This window comes from Myotis yumanensis, unplaced genomic scaffold (genome assembly GCF_028538775.1).
Source record: "Myotis yumanensis isolate MYYU_CA2020_CCGP unplaced genomic scaffold, mMyoYum1.0.hap1 SCAF_21, whole genome shotgun sequence".
In the NCBI taxonomy this organism is placed as follows: Eukaryota; Metazoa; Chordata; class Mammalia; order Chiroptera; family Vespertilionidae; genus Myotis; species Myotis yumanensis.
Genome location: NW_027223772.1, coordinates 6568117 through 6584713, shown reverse-complemented (window position 1 = coordinate 6584713; position 16597 = coordinate 6568117). Strand labels below are relative to the sequence as shown.

Sequence of the window (16597 nt, the reverse complement as noted above, 5' to 3'; positions counted from 1 at the left end):
TGTGAGGGTTCCGCCTTCTCGACATTCTCAGGGAGACTGCTTCTAGCCTGTGTGTGTGTGCCTGTTGTTATCTCACAGTGCTTGTGATCTGCATTTTGTTCTGATGGCTAGAGATATTGAGCATCTTTTCATCTACTATTTTACTTTTAATGGCATTTTTGGAAAGAAAGAGGTAAACAAGTGTATCTGACCTGCATTTAAGTCATTTGCATGCATAACAGGAAAAATTCTTCTAAATATTTGAAAACACAGTGTTGTTGTTTCTAATATTTTGTTGAAAAGTCCCCATCTCATGGCTTCTTGCTCCTCTCTGAACAGTGGTCCAGCACATCTGTGGGGCAAGTGGTGATGGCCTCAGTTTGAGGAAAGTGAGATTTGCCATAGATTGGAGGAGCTTTGTAGAGAGAATAGACAAAGGAAACAGGGAACTGAGCTCCATTTGTTTTGTTCACATGTTAGTAAGCATCAGAGCACTATTTGTAGAATGCATGAGTTCCAGATAGTTCCTTGGAACCCGTAGAACCCATTGTGAGATCTAATCTAGTAGTGATCAGTTACTTATAGGAAGACATTTCTAGAAAAACACAGAGTTTAAATTTATAGGAAGGATTAAAGGGAACTGGAAGGGGGGCCCATTGTCGTGGAGCTTTTTAAATGTTAGTCACTAGATGGACCATCAAGTTTACCTTAGTAAGGGAGGAAGCCAAGAGCTTTGTGGATCAACAGGGAGTGAGTGGATAAATGAATGACCTGGAATTGAAAAATTAGCAATGGGCATCTATGCTGGAAGGATAGGGGATGAGGCCAAAGGGGAAAAGGTCAGACTATATTATTCCTGAGGCAGAGCTGTTCCTGGTAATAAGGTCTGCAGGGTGGCGGTGACTGCACTGGAGCGGCAGGAAAGGACCCCAAGATGAGGTGGTGTAGGAACTGGGAGGCTGCGTTATGGACTGCTTGTCCACATGGATGTTAGAGCCCTCCGCTGCCTGCTCACCTCTTCACGTCCCCTGCCTTGGGCCCCATTCCACCTTTTGTTCCTTTTTGTTCTGCATTTTTTCTGTGGTCTCTAGCTTCAGACATTGCGAGGCCAATGGCATAACTCTAGACAAGAAGATGCTAGTGTGGTAGTGAGAGGGGTCTCTGTTTGGTTTTTGTTTTTGTTTTTGCTTTTGCTTTTTCTCTTTACACTCAGGATTCACAAGGCTTACTGGAAAAGCAACCTGAAGTGCTCATGAGGACGCTCATTCCATGTTCGTGTTTCAGTCTGTACCAGTGGATTTGCCTTCCCTCTGGACCACCTTAGAAAGGGTGGGTGTGTGTGCACATTTGTCAGGGGCAAAACAATACCCCCCCAACACTCCTATTCAGGGTTCACCCACCTGTGGGATCCTCTGATCACTGACTTCTAAATGATGATTAAGCTACTGTCTCTTCTTCACTAACACTTTCTGAAAAATATACCCGTCCTTGATCTTCTTCAGATGTGGAAGGCCTGTCTTCCCTGCTGCCTTCAAGGACATAGAGCATTCCCTGAAGGGGAAGGTGTGGGCTGCTATCCAAGTTCCTTAAGGCTAAGCTATAAGGCTAAGCTATGAGGAAGGAGACAGAGCCCATCTCCTCAGACCTCATCAGGGAGGAAGTGGGCTTAGGGGGAGGGCACAAGGTATCTAGTTCTCAACAAGAGCTCCAGGGAATGGTCACTTTTGGAAGCCAAAGGAAGCAATCAGTAGGAGCTGACCTTACTCCTTTCTTTCCTTAAGCACAAGCCCTGAGAAACCCTTGCCCCCAACTCAGGACACGGAGAAGACATCACTATTATTACAGACACATTTATTAGGCAAGTCAGTATTCCCCACAAGGAGGGCATTATGTGGGGGTGGGAAATGTTTCCCCCTGGAAATTATAGAGAAGCATTGTGTGCCTGAATCGTGGAGGCTGCTCCCTGAACGCAGTGCCTCCAGCAGTGGTGAGAATAGCAGGAGGCCCCTTGCCAGCCTGAGGCCTGCAGTTGGGGCTTGGATGGGGCAGAGTCCCCCTGAAGGGCACAGATTGAGGGTGCTTCTGACATATTTGCTGACCCTTTGATGCCACAATGTTTTGGCGGGGTCTGTCCTCGTTTGTTGTATGTCTAGTATTGGTAGAGCCCTGGCCAGCCAAGATAGCTGTGTGGAGGCCGGACACGGCATTTGTCACGTCATAGGTGGGAGCCCTGCGGTGGAAATGACGCCTCTGCACTGGCTCTGCCTGGGCCTGCACTGCTCCCTTCTGCACAGGCTTCCCCGTCTGCGCTGCGGAGGGAAGGGGCTCTTGGGGGCAGGTGGTAACTACTGCAGGCCGGCTGCCCAGTTTCTCTTCTGGGAACTTCCCCATGTCTGGCATGACTCTATAAACTTGGGTACTTCCAGTCAAGGGAGCTCTGCTTTTAAGTGGGCCTCTATTCTGTGCAGATGATATGTGCCTTCCCATTTCCTGGGTGGTATCTTGCATTATACATTTGATTGGACAAAGCCTTTGGAAAAGGCTCTTCATTTGATTTAGCACAAGGCTATCAGAAGGAGCCGTCTGTGTTAGCCTGTGGAAAGACTTGCTCCCAAGCATGTCTCCTACAGCAGTGTGCTGGGAAGGAAACGTCTTCCCCCCAGGTTGGGAATTTCTCAGTTGTGCATCTCCTGCACCAAAGTCCTCATATTTGGGGCCTATAGGCTCTGGGGGAGGGCACACGATATCTTTCTTTACAGCTGGTGGGGAATTCTGATCCTGGCAGGACCTTAATGCCTGCTTAGGAAGCCATGGTTCCTGCTGCTTCTCCAGACTGACTCCGCTGTCCTCCGATTGGACATGCAGCACCTGGTGAACTTCTGTGTCCACACTGGGCACACACTTAGCACGAGTCAGAGGGGCTTTGTTAGTCAAGCTGTCTGAGTCACTGGACATGTCCTGGTGTTGGCCTTGGGCCTGGCTATACTTAGTTTCCAATATTAGCATTAACTCAGTCATCACTTGCGCTTGGATTGCTGATAACTTAGCTTGAACTGATAATTTAGATGGTGGGTTTTCAATGGTCACAGTAGTTTCTCTGTTGATCCTTTGGGAGATTCCTGGCTTGCTGGTTGTCAAGATGCCACTAGTTTGGGGTTGAAGAGCTTTGAGCCTCTCAGCCCTGACTATCTCCCTAGACATGCTGGGCCTGGAAGCAGGTTCTGATTTCTCCCTATTTGCGCCCTGTCGTATTTCTATTCTGTCATTAGAATTCACACTGTTAATTTTTGTCTCCTGTGGGGTCCCTGCTCGCCTTGCAGGCAGCTTCAGGGGTGGAATGTTGGCTATCAGAGAAGGTACATGACTTTTTTTGCCGCTAATGGTGTTGGTAACAGGCAGTTTGGATTTCAAAATTTTTTGAATTTCCTCTGCGACCGCGCCTTGGATATCAATGGGTTTATGTCTTGTCTTGCCCTCAAGTGAGGTGTCAAGGAGAGGAAAATTCAGGTCATCAGCTGCATTTTCTGTTCCCACTTTGTCCCCAAGAAGGGATTCAGAGCTTCCTTTCAGGGGCATGAAGGCCCCAGATTTGGTGTTTGTCTCAGAAATCAGTGTGGTTAAGGAGGAAGAGTTGGAATCAATCAAGGAATAAGATGAAGTATCTTTGGATTCCAGGACTTGGGTGGGAAGCGCTGACAACATCCTCATCTGACACTTGGTAATGTTGGATTTCTGCATCTGCTGTGCACCACACTCAAGCAAGGGAAGCTCCTGGGATGTGTTCAGGCAGTAGTCCCCACTCACTGATGATGGCAAAGTTCTTTGCTCTGATTCGGTGTGGAATTTTATAGAAGCAATCTGATTGATTGCTTCTAGAAAACTGTGCTGTGAACTACGCACAGTTTCAGGAAGCTGGCTTTCACTGATTTTCTCAACCATTTTGCTCACATGTACTTTCTGGACATTTTCCAGTTGTCCCTGAGTTACACTATGCCCCGCAACCATGGAGTTTTCTCTTGACAGACTCATGTCAAAGCCACTTCCCACATCCTTATGTGAGGAGGTCTTTGAATCACTCAGCAGATGAACTTTTGGATCATTCTCTTGGCTGGGTCCCTCCTCCTTCCCTTCTATCTCCTCTATTTGGAACATTTCTGAGCTCCTCTCATGGAAGCTTCCTGGTTGGCTCAATCCAACATTTGGATTTTCACTACTCTGGTCCTTATCCACAGAGATCCATGAGAGGCCAGAACTGCTCTTTGACTCAAGTATGCCTGAGCAATTGCTCAGAGGCCTCATTAGTGACAGAGGCCCATGGATCATGCAGGGCTGTCCCTGGTGGTGTTGGATGAGCCTCTTTCTAAGGTGATGCTCAAATTTATCTCGAAATTCACTGCTTAGAGGAAACTCTACAGGATCGATGGAGAGTGCAACATGGGCCTTAGAACTTTGAACCACAGAGGTTAAACCCCACAAACTTTCCTGTTCTTTCAGCAACACATTGCATTCCAGGTGTTCAGTTTCAGACGAGGTGTGACATTCTGATTCGTAATTGGGTATGTGGACATTCACTTCACAGACCTTATTGTGGGTAATGGCACTGGATGGTAGGATTGGTAGTGGGGATTGAAGGTGGGCCTGGGTTTGGATCTCAGTGAGATGTAAGTGCTGGGTCTGAGGCAGGGTTTGAGGCAAGGGTTGAGGTTGGACCTCTTCCAAGGATGGAGACTGTAAATCAGAAAGTCCTGGGGATTCTTGGTCTGTGAAGGAATTTGAGATGCTATTGAAGAAGATTGAATAGTCACCCGAGGCATGGACAGCAGAGGACAAGGACTCGCTGTGCAGAGTAGGAAGCCCCCAGAATAGCTGGGTAAGTTTTTGCTTTAAGTTGCCTTCCCAGGTCTGAGGATATATGCACTCCTGTGCTGAGTCATGCTCACTGGGGCTGAGACCTAAGATATGACTAGGATCGATAAGTTTGCCTTCAGGGTCTGCCCCAAAAGAGATCTTTGTAGAATGGAGGGCAAGAAATCCTTGATGTAAATCATTTTGTGTCAAGGTCGAAGAGCACATGTCTTTGGGTTGAGGTGAGGAATGGTGAACTGGCTCTGGAGGCAGAGTTTGACCCGGTGGTGAGGGTGACAGAAAATTACCCAAGGTTGTCATTGAGTTAGAGGGGAGAATGGAGGGAGATGGTTGGGAAGGTTCAGGCAGTGGAGTTGGTAAGAGTTCTCCTGGAGGGACTCCTGGGAAAGCAGAGGACTGATTGAATGATGGTTCAGTCACAGAAGCTGTCACAGGAGCTGTGGAAGCCACAGGAGACACAGATGGAGTAGAAGCTTCCATAGCCTTTAAGTAAAGCCCCTGGATTTCAGTGGCTGCATTGTTACACACCTCACAGGAGGAGTCTGGACATAAAAGTCGACGAAAGCGGGTGATGTCATAATTGTGTCCCAGGGAGCTGCAGGAGACAGGAGGGAAAAAGATGCAGCCAGGACCAGAACAAGGAAAGGAGGTCCTGGTGAGGGTGGGGCCACCTGAAGCCTGCTGCCCCTTATTACTCCACATCTATGACTTCATAATGCACACAGTCGCACTCATCCCCAGCATTCACTCACATTCCCCTTCCTATGGCGACATTTCCCATGACTAGGGAAGGCTCCACTGAATCCCTGGAATTGCACACAACATGTTATAGGGAGGCCAGGAAAAATGGGGAAAGACTGGTCACCTTTTCAGGAAAGAAATCAGTTCCTTGTCATCGTCCTCGCCGTGATATCTCGAACCTGGGAACCAGGAGAGTGAGTTACATGTAATGAAGGTAGACACATAGGCATTACATAGGGGTCCCTTTATGGGAGACCATTGGGATAATAGACTGTGAAACCCTCAAGAATTAGTAAACGAAATCAAATGGTCAATGATAATATTAATAAGGTGCCCCCCCCCATGGGTGTGTTGCTTAATTGATAAAGTACTTTTATATGTATTACTAGAGGCCTGGTGCACAAAAATTTGTGCCTGGCAGGGGGGCAGGGTGTCCCTAAGCCCCACTTGTGCCCTCTCACACTCTGGGACCCCTTGGGAGATAACTACTTGCTTGCTACAGCCCACTCCCGGTGGCAGAGGGCAGGCCCAATCCCTAGGTCCAGCCCCTGGTCGGGCTCAGAGCAGGGCCGATTGGGGTGTTGGGGGACCACCCCCTATCATGCACAGAGCAGGGCGGATTGGGAGGTTGAGATGCCACCCCCAGTCATGCTCAGGGTAGGGCTGATTGGGGGGTTGGGGCGCCGCCTCCTGTCACACTCAAGGCAGGGTCAATGGGGAGGTTGTGGCGCCACCCCCTGTCACACACAGGCAGGGCCCATCAGGGGGGTTTGTGCTCCATACCCTGTCAAGAACAGAGCAGGGCCAATCATGGGGTTGGGGAGCTGCCCCCTGTCACACACAGAGCAGGGATCAGAGGATTGGGGCGCTGCCCCCTGTCACAGAGCAGGGCGGATCAGGGGGTTGGGGCACGCCCCCATGTCACACTCATGGCAGGGCCGATGGGGAGGTTGCGGCTCCACCCTGTCACAGAGCATGGCCCATGGGGGCGTTGGGGCACTGTACCATGTCACACACAGAGCAGGGTCAATCAGGGGGTTGGGGAGCTCCCCCCTATCAGGCACAGAGCAGGGCTGATCAGGGGGTTGGGGCACCTTCCCCTTTCACAAACAGAGCAGGGCGGATAAGGAGGATGTGGCCTTGCCCCCTGTCACACACAGAGCCGCAGGGCGATCAGGGGGTTTGGGCGCTGCCCCCTGTCATGCTGCTCCAGGGGCCAGGCGGCCTCACGGCTCCGCTGATCCTGGTGCTGGGAGGCCTCGCGGCTTCGCTGATCCCGGGGCGTGAGGCCTTGCTGCTCTGCTCATCCCGGGTTCCGGAGGCCTCGCGGCTCCACTGATCCCGGTGCTGGGAGGCATATTACCCTTTTACTATATAGGATAGAGGCCTGGTGCACGGGTGGGGGCCGGCTGGTTTGTCCTGAAAAGTGTCCCGGATCAGGGTGGGGGTCCTGCTTGGATGCCTGTCCAGCCTGGATGAGGTGATGATGGCTGTTTGCAGCTAGTCACACCCCCTTCAGGGTGGGGGTCCCCACTGGGGTGCCTGGCCACTCTGGGTGTGGGGGTGATGGCTGTTTGCAGCTGGTCACACCTCCTTCAGGGTGGGGGTCCCCACTGGGGTGCCTGGCCAGCCTGTTGAGGGGATGATGGCTGTTTGGATTGGTCACAGCCCCTTCAGGGTGGGGGCCCCGACTGGGGTACCTGGCCAGTCTGGGGGAGGGGTTGAGAGCCGTTTTCAGGCTGGCAGGCGACTGAAGCTCCCAACCTCTTTTTTCTTCTTTTCTTTTTTTTATTCTGGGCTTTATTTACCTTTTATGGCTGTCACTGGAGCTGAGAACAAGCTTTAGCTCTGAGGCTCGGCTCCAGCTCTGAGACCTAGGCTCCTGAAAGCAGGTCTCTGGGTTTGTTTGGGTTCTATAATTGAAACACTGTTTCAGCTCCAGCTCCAAGGCCTGGCTGGCTGAAAGCAGGTTTCTGGGGTTTGCTTAGCTTCTTTAATTGTAACATTGTTTCTTAGAGTGCAGCTCAGAGGCTGGCAGCAGCAGGCAGGGAACCTTGGCTTCCTCCATCACTGGAGCAAGCAAGTCTCCCATTCGCTTCAGCTGCCTGGCTGCCGGCTGCCATCTTGGTTGGCAGTTAATTTGCATATCGTCCTGATTTAGTCAATGGGAAGGGTAGCAAAGTTACGGTTAACTACCATGTTTCTCTATTATTAGATAGGATTGCATTTGATGCTCAAAACCACTCTGAAGGAGAGCGACCAATGGGAGACCGTGGCCAATGGGTGTCATGCTCTGTGAAAGGGTGGAGCCGCAACCTCCCCATCGGCCCTGCCATGAGTGTGACAGGGGGGACTGCCCCAACCCCCTGATGGGCCCTGCTCTGTGGGTGATAGGGGGCGGAGCCCCAACCCCCTGATCTGCCCTGCTCTGTGACAGGGGGCAGCGCCCCCAACCCCCTGATCTGCCCTGCTTTGTTGTGAAACAAAGAGGAATCTGATCATCCTGAATTCAGAGTACTTTCTCAAAGTCAGGAGGCAGAACTTCTGACTCTTGACATCTACTGAGCAACACCCATGGCCCAGGTCCCTCACTGCTTCTTACCCAGGGACAGCAGAGCAGGGAATCTCAGCAGTATCTCAGGTCCAGTCTTTCCATGAGCCTCTCCTCTGAGGGCTCTGTTTCATGAGAGGGGCTGTATCTACCAACTGACAGAGACCATGGACCTGGTATCTCATGGGAAGGAGAGAGAAGGGTCACCCTTGGGGAGCTCAGGTGGAATGGGCAGAACCTTACCTTTCCGTGTCCCACCTTTCCTTCTCCTCTTGGCTCTGACCCGATGCTGAGAACAAAGAGGAATGAATGGGTAATTAGGACTCATTTCTCTCCTCCTCCCCCTAGGAAACTCAGACATTGACTAAGAATAATGTCTCTCTGAGCCAACCAAATACATTTTAACTAATAGAACTTTGTGTTCCTTTTACCATTTTTAAAGCTTTAAAATGTTTTTAATTTTTCCTTTTTTAAAAACTCAAAAGAAGGACTTTGTTTATGGGGTCCACACTTGGTATACTCAGAGGTCCTCTGCTCAAGGTCGGCATATAATCTGAGGCCTACAGTCCATCTCTGTCCCCTCAGATAGGACCCAGTAACCTGATGGTGCTCAGGCTGCAGCCTCTGCTCACTCAGAGGCTCAGCACTCCCTGCTTAGCAGCCCAACACAAAGGCTAGTTAAGTGATGCCTGCCAGGACAGCATGACTCAGGATGAAGTGCTGGTTAACTCTGATGTCCTACAGAGACTCCCACGTCTCTGAATAACTGGATCCAGACTAGGGAATCCCTGTGTTTGTAGCCAGAAACCTGTAACCACACTCCGATGGTCTGTGAGATTCAGATGGAAGCCTGAGTCCTCCCTGGACCCCTAGCCCCTGCCCGGTCTCTTCCCCTAGAAAAGCGATGTTCTGTTCTCTCCTCAGATGCCCCATCTTCAGTGTCTCTCTGACTCATCCAAACTCATTTAGAAATGTGGGAATCGAAACAGCAACAACAATGAAGAACTCTTTGGGGGCTCACTCACTCAGGGTTCCTTACCTTTTGGGTATGTTCATTTTTCCAGAACGTTGGGATTGATGGAATTCCCACGAAGAAAATGAAGAAGAGGAGGAAGAAGCTCAACACCAAGATGGAAATTATGTTGAGGTTACCATATAAACATTCTGAGTAGAAGAAGCTCAGATAAAACTCTAGAAGGCTATTCAGAAATAGACTGAGTCCCATTTTCTGAACAACAACGCTGCTTAAAGCAACTGAGCTCTGAGAGCTCCGGCTCTTGGCTTTATAGCCAGGCCTGCATCACAGAGCACTGTGGAGTCACAGAGGGTTTCTGAGAGTGAGGGTGGGCCCACCTTCAAGAGGGTGTGTCCACAGCCCCACCCCCCCAACCAGCCTAGCAGATTCCCTCCATCTCTTCTGGGCCTCTAGGACTTCTGCCCTACTCTCCTAGCCTGTTTTCCAATTTGCCTTTTAACATATCCTATATTTATTTACCGTAATGAATGCTCTGCGTGTTTCAACTGTAACCCAGATATTATCTGGGTCTCCTTTAATGTTGGAGACTTTGACTTTGGTCTCACCAGGTCCACTACCTTACAAGTCTGAAATACTCCCTGGAAATTTTGCTTGTGCCCAGACATTTACACTGAGGATCGTATATGTCCTCAAATCCAACTTACATAAATGTGGGTAAAGATCTTGAAGGCCTTTTAGACTTCCATAGTTTTGTGAATGTTAAATAGAATTTTTTTTAGTAAGTTATATTTGAATAATAAAGTCTAAAATATCATCCCTCCCCCACCCCCTAGATAATGCATATCCTATCTAATAATAGAGAAACATGGTAATTAGCCGTACCTCTGCTACCCTTCCCATCGGCTAATCAGGGCGATATGCAAATTAACTGCCAGCCAAGATGGTGGCCGGCAGCCAGGCAGCTTGAAGGTAACAGGAGGCTTGCTTGCTTCAGTGATGGAGGAAGCCAACATTCCCTGCCTGCCGCTGCCGGCTTCTGAGCTTGCAGTTTGAAACATTGTTACAAATATAGAAGCTAAACAAAACCCCAGAAACCTGCTTTCAGCCAGCCAGGATCTCAGAGCTGGAGTTGAAACAGTGTTTTGATTATAGAACCCAAACAAACCAGATACCTGCTTTCAGCAGCCGAGGCCTCAGAGCTGGAGCCAAGCCTCAGAGCTAAAGCTGGCCCAGAATAAAAAAAGAAAAGAAAAAAAGGAGCGGTTGGGAGCTTCAGTCACCCGCCAGCCTGAAAACGGCCCTCAGCCCCTCACCCAGGCTGCCCAGGTACCCCAGTGGGGACCCCCACCCTGATCCAGGACACCCTTCAGGGCAAACCAGCCGGCCCCTACCCGTGCACCAAGCCTCTATCCTATATAGTAAAAGGGTAATATGCCTCCCAGCACCGGAATCAGCGGAGCAGCGAGGCCTCCCGGCACCGGGATCAGTGTGACGGGGGGCAAGGACCAAACCCCCTGATCACTCTGGGCTCTGTGTCTGACAGGGGGTGGGGCCACAAACTCCCTATCCGCCCTGCTCTGTTCGTGAAAGGGGAAGGTGCCCCAACCCCCTGACAGCCCTGCTCTGTGTCTGATAGGTGGGAGCTCCCCAAACCCCTTATTGCTCTGCAGCTCTGTGTTTGACAGGGTGCAGCGCCACAACCGCGCTCCCCCCCCCCCACAGGCCCTGCTCTGTGTGTGACAGGGTAGAGCCATAACCTCCCCATCGGCCCTGCCCTGAGTGTGACATTGGCAGCGCCCCAAACCCCTGATCAGCCGTGCTGTGTGTGTGACAGGGTGTGGTACCCCAACTCCCCTCCCCATGGGCCCTGCTCTGTATGTGACAGGGGGTGGTGCCCCAACTCCCCTATTGGCCCTACTCTGTGCGTGACAGGGGGGAGCTCCTCAACCCCCTGATTGGCCCTGCTCTGTGTGTGACAGGGGGTGCTCCCAAAACCCCTGATTGACCCTGCTCTGTGCATGACAAGGGGGAGCTCCCCAAACCCCTGATGGGCCCTGCTCTGTGTGTGACAGGGTACGGAGCCCCAATCCCCCTGATGGTCCCTGCTCTGTGTGTGACAGGGGGCAGCGCCCCAACCCCCTGATTGGCCCTGCTCTGTGCGTGGCAGGGTGGCGCTGCAACTTCCCTATCGACCCTGCCTTGAGTGTGACAGGGGGCGGTGCCCCAACCCCCCAATCGGCCCTACCCTGAGTGTGACTAGGGGTGGCATCGCAGCCTCCCCATCTGCCCTGCTCTGTGCATGACAGGGGGCGGTGCCCCAACTCCCCAATCAGCCCTGCTCTGAGACTGACCAGGGGCTGCACCTAGGGATTGGGCCTGCCCTCTGCCACCCGGGAGCAGGACTAAGCCAGCAGGTCGTTATCTCCCGAGGGGTCCCAGACTGCGAGAGGGCACAAGCCAGGCTGAGGGACCCCCTCTCCCCCGGTGTGCACAAATTTTTGTGCACCAGGCCCCTAGTCTACACTAATAAAAGAGAAACATGGTAATTACCGTACGACCTCTACCCTTCCCATTGGCTAATCAGCATATCCTTATGCAAATTAACTGTCAGCCAAGATGGCAGCCGGCAGCCATGCACTGCAGCGAACAGGGAGGCTTGCTTGCTCCAGTGACGGCTGACTCTAACGTTCCCCGCCTGAGTTGCCGGCCTCTCAGCTGCAACTCTAAGCAACTATGTACTATGTTGCAAATAAGAAGCTAAACAAAAACCCAGAAACCGGCTTTCAGTCAGCCAGGTTCAGCCAGCCAGACTGCAACATTGTATCAAATACAGAAGGGAAAACAAAGGCCAGAAATCGGCTTTCAGCAGCTGAGGCCTCAGAGCTAAAGCTGGCCCAGAATAAAAAAAGAAAAAAGAAAAAAAGGAGCTGTTGGGAGCTTTAGTCACCCGCCAGCCGGAAAACGGCCCTCAGCCCCTCACCCAGATCCAGGACACCCTTCAGTGCAAACCAGCCAGCCCCCACCGGTGAACCAGGCCTCTATTCTATATAATAAAAGGGTAATATGCCTCCCGGCATTGGGATCAGCGTGACAGGGGGCAGCACCCAAACCCCCTGATCGCCCTGCAGATCTGTGAGTGACAGGGGGCAGGGCCACAACCTCCCTATCCGCCCTGCTCTGTTTGTGACAGGGGAAGGCACCCCAACCCCCTGATCAGCCCTGCTCTGTGCCTGATAGGGGGGAGCTCCCCAACCACCTGATTGCCCTGCAGCTCTGTGTGTGACAGGGGGGAGCTCCCCAACCCCATGATCGTCCTGTGGCTCTGTGTTTGACAGGGTGCGGTGCCCCAACCCCCTGATCAGCCCTGCTCTGTGTGTGACAGGGTGCGGCGCCCCAACCCCCACCCCCCCACAGGCCCTGCTCTGTGTGTGACAGGGTAGAGCCATAACCTCTCCATTGGCCCTGCCCTGAGTGTGACAGTGGTGGCGCCCCAACCCCCTGATCGGCCCTCCTCTGTGGGTGATAGAGGGTGGCGCCCCAACCCCCCTCCACGGGCCTTGCTCTGTGTGTGACAGGGTAGAGCCATAACCTCCCCTTGGCCCTGCCCTGAGTGTGACAGAGTGCAGCACCCCAACCCCCTGATCTGCCCTGCTCTGTGTGTGACAGGGAGCAGTGCCCGAACTCCCCTATCGGCCCTACTCTGTGAGTGATAGGGGGGAGCTCCTCAACCCCCTGATCAGCCCTGCTCTGTGCATGACAGGGGGGAGCTCCTCAACCCCCTGATGGGCCCTGCTCTGTGAGTGACAGGGGGCAGTGCCCCAACCTCCTGATTTGCCCTGCTCTATGAGTGACGGGGTGGCGCCCCAACTCCCCCATCGGCCCTGCTCTGAGCCTGACCAGGGGCTGCACCTAGGGATTGGGCCTGCCCTCTGCAACCCGGGAGCAGGCCTAAGCCAGCAGGTCGTTATCTCCCGAGGGGTCCCAGACTGAGAGAGGGCACAGGCCGGGCTGGAGGACCCCCCTCCCCTCCCGAGTGCACAAATTTTTGTGCACCGGGCCTCTAGTATAGGATAATCAACTTGAAAATATTTTGTCCTCCTTATTAAGGGTATTTGTGCATTTTAAATTTTTGACTGGAATTCAGAGGCCTTAAAATTGTCTTTGTAACAGACTTGCTAGGGATGATAGTGTATTATATTTTTCTTTATTTCTTTTTTACTTTTGGCTAAAGTTCTTCATAAGCATTGCATTTTAACACATAGAAATATAAGGTTATATTTCATCTCAAGATAATCTTTATTTTAAATATTTGTTTAAGCCTTTGAGTACTAGAACTCTTTGCACATTTTGTACTCTCAGTAATTGTTAACTCTCTCTTAAATTTATTCTTTTCCTAAAATAAGAGAACAAGCAGCATCTATTTTCATGATTGCATATTTCCTTCATCCCCATCTCTAATCCTATATAATAAGAGAGGGATATGCTAATTAGCCCAAATATGCTAATTTGTCACAACCAGTATGCAAATTGACCATCACTCCAACAAACAAGATGGCTGCCCCCATGTGGCCACAAAATGACCTGCAGGGGAAGGCAGTCGTGGACAATCAGGCCAGCAGGGGAGGGCAGTTGGGGGTGACCAGGCCTGCAGGGGAGGACAGTTAGGGGTGACTGAGAAGGCAGGGGAGGGCAATTGGGGGTGACCAGGCTGAGAGGGGAGGGCTGTTGGGGGGGACCAGGCCAGCCGGGGAGGGAAGTTGGAGACAACTGGACTGGCAGGGGTGGGCAGTTGGAGGCGACCGGGCTGGCAGGGGAACAGTTAGGCGTCGATCAGGCTGGCAGGGGAGTGGTTAGGGGGTGATCAGGCTGGCAGGCAGAAGTGGTTTGGGGCAATCAGGCAGGCAGGCAGGCAAGTGGTTGGGAGCCAGCAGTCCCAGATTGTGAGAGGATGTCCAACTTCCCGTTTAGGCCCAATCCCTACCCCCCCCGCCCCCAGTCCACAAATTTTATGCACCAGGCCTCTAGTTCACAATAACAGAGTAAAATTCATTGGTAACATTTTACAAACTGGCTTTTTTGTTTTGTTTTAAGAGAAACTGTATGCAAATCTCATTATCATATATGTTGTTCTAGCACCAAAATGTCATGGAGTTCATGAACATCTGGAATAGACACAGCAAACATCAAACTATCACATTGGAGATATTCCTATACAAAGCCCAAGCTTGTGACTACATAATTGTCTGGTTGTTACATGGAAAATTTTCAAGCGTTTAGGAAATTGCAATGAGAAAGCAGACAGTGCTTCTGGTGGCAGACAGAGATGAGTGGCCCTCCCATACGCTGTATGTATTTTATGACATTTTGTTCTTTGAGACTTAAAATTGTGGAGTGGGACTCAGGGGAGTGAAGTAGAATACTCTACAGCCTGTGGCATCTGTTCTGAGCTTTGTCTCCCTCCACCCCAACCTGAATACTATTTCTGTTTGCCTTTTGGAGTGTGTGATCCATCCCCACCACTATTCCAGCAGTTACCAAAAAAGGGAAATCTTACTTAGTCTCTATGTTCCTATGACTTCTCCAAGGTCTATTTTTTGAAGCATTTTTAAATATTTTCATTTTAAGTATATTTTTATATTATTTATAGTATTACAGATATCTCCCATTCACCCTGTCCTTGCAGCCCCTGCCTACCTCCCCCCCCCCCCCCCCCCAGGTCTTCACTACCCTATTGTCTATGTCCATGGGCTACTTTTAACTTTGTCCTTACATTAAATATTTTTTTTGGGAAATCTCATTCACTTAAAATTCTTCAAATATATTTCCCCCTCCAATATCTCTTCTTAACGCCATAAAAATATAGCCAAGACCATATTGTCTGTCTCTAATAGGACCTTCCATAGGCACTAAGAATGCAATACTGTATACATTTAAATGTGCAGTTTTTATATCAGTTCTATCACAATAAAGCTACTAAGAAGTGTAAAATAAAATCAATAAGGTTAATAATATGAGTATATAGCAAACTGTAAATCATGGTAAAAAATAAATCTTAAAAAAAAGCTGGGAAGGGTTAAAGTAGGAATGGTTGCATTTTCTATGTGAATAAGTATTGCCTTCATCATGAGAACAGCTGTTGGTCACTCATAGTTTCTATGTGAAGTTTATAATCAGACAGATTTTTCAGAGAAGTCAACTGGGTCATTGAATGAGTTACATGGCCGGATAGCTTTTACCAAACTGCCCAGTCAGAAATCTGTTTCAACTCACGTGTGAAATGCTTGAGTCTGCACTGAGTCACACGCCACAGAGACAAAAAGAGGATATGCTGAGAAATACTTAGGAGACATACTTTACAGGACTTGGAATTCTGTTGCATTTCTGGAATATGTGAGGAGTCTAGAAAAATCTACACTAATAAAAGAGAAACATGGTAATTAGCGTACGACCGCTACCCTTTTCATTGGCTAATCAGTGAGTTTATGCAAATTAACTGTCAGCCAAGATGGCGGCCAGCAGCCAGGCAGCTGGAAGCGAACATGAGGCTTGCTTGCTGCAGTGACTGCAGACTCCAACGTTCCCTACATCACTTGGGGGCCTCTCAGTTGCAACTCTAAGCAACTATGTACTATGTTGCAAATAAGAAGCTAAACGAAACACCAGAAACCAGCCGGACTGAAAGCCAGCGGACCGAAACTTTGTATCGATGTTTTCAGCAGTGAGGCCTCAGAGCTAAAGCTGGCCCAGAATTAAAAAAAAAGAAAAGAAAAGAAGGAGCGGTTGGAAGCTTCAGTCACTCTCTTCCGGAAAACAGCCCTCAGCCCCTCACCCAGACTGGCCAAGCACCCCAGTGGGGACCCCCACCCTGATCCAGGACACCCTTCAGGGCAAACCAGCCAGCCCCTACCCATGCACCAGGCCTCTATCCTATATAGTAAAAGGGTAATATGCCTCCCAGCACCGGGATCAGCGGAGCAGTGAGGCTCCCGGCACCGGGATCAGCGTTACAGGGGGCAGCGCCCAAACCCCCTGATCGCCCTGCGGCTCTGTGTGTGAAAGGGGGCGGGGCCACAACCTCCCTATCCGCCCTGCTCTGTTTATGACAGGGGAAGGCTCCCCAACCCCCTGATCAGCCCTGCTCTGTGGGTGATAGAGGGTGGCGCCCCAACCCCCCTCCATGGGCCTTGCTCTGTGTGTGACAGGGTAGAGCCATAACCTCCCCATTGGCCCTGCCCTGAGTGTGACAGGGTGCAGAGTCCCAACCCCCTGATCCGCCCTGCTCTGTGTGTGACAGGGGGCCATGCCCCAACTCCCCTATCGGCCCTACTCTGTGAGTGACAGGGGGGAGCTCCTCAACCCCCTGATGGGCCCTGCTCTGTGCGTGACAGGGGGGAGCTCCCCAACCCCCTGATTGACCCTGCTCTGTGAGTGACAGGGTACGGACCCCCAACCCCCATGATGGGCCCTGTTCTGTGAGTGACAGG

At 50.9% G+C, this 16597-nt stretch overlaps 1 protein-coding gene across 1 annotated transcript; it reads right to left on the bottom strand.

Annotated features, from left to right (window-relative positions):
- Nucleotides 1-1866: 1866 nt before the first annotated feature.
- On the bottom strand, nt 1867-5547 carry LOC138998910 (spermatogenesis-associated protein 31D1-like). Its single transcript, XM_070400959.1, has one exon. It carries the CDS (start codon nt 5545-5547, stop codon nt 1867-1869), a length of 3681 nt encoding a protein of 1226 aa, XP_070257060.1.
- Nucleotides 5548-16597: the final 11050 nt, after the last annotated feature.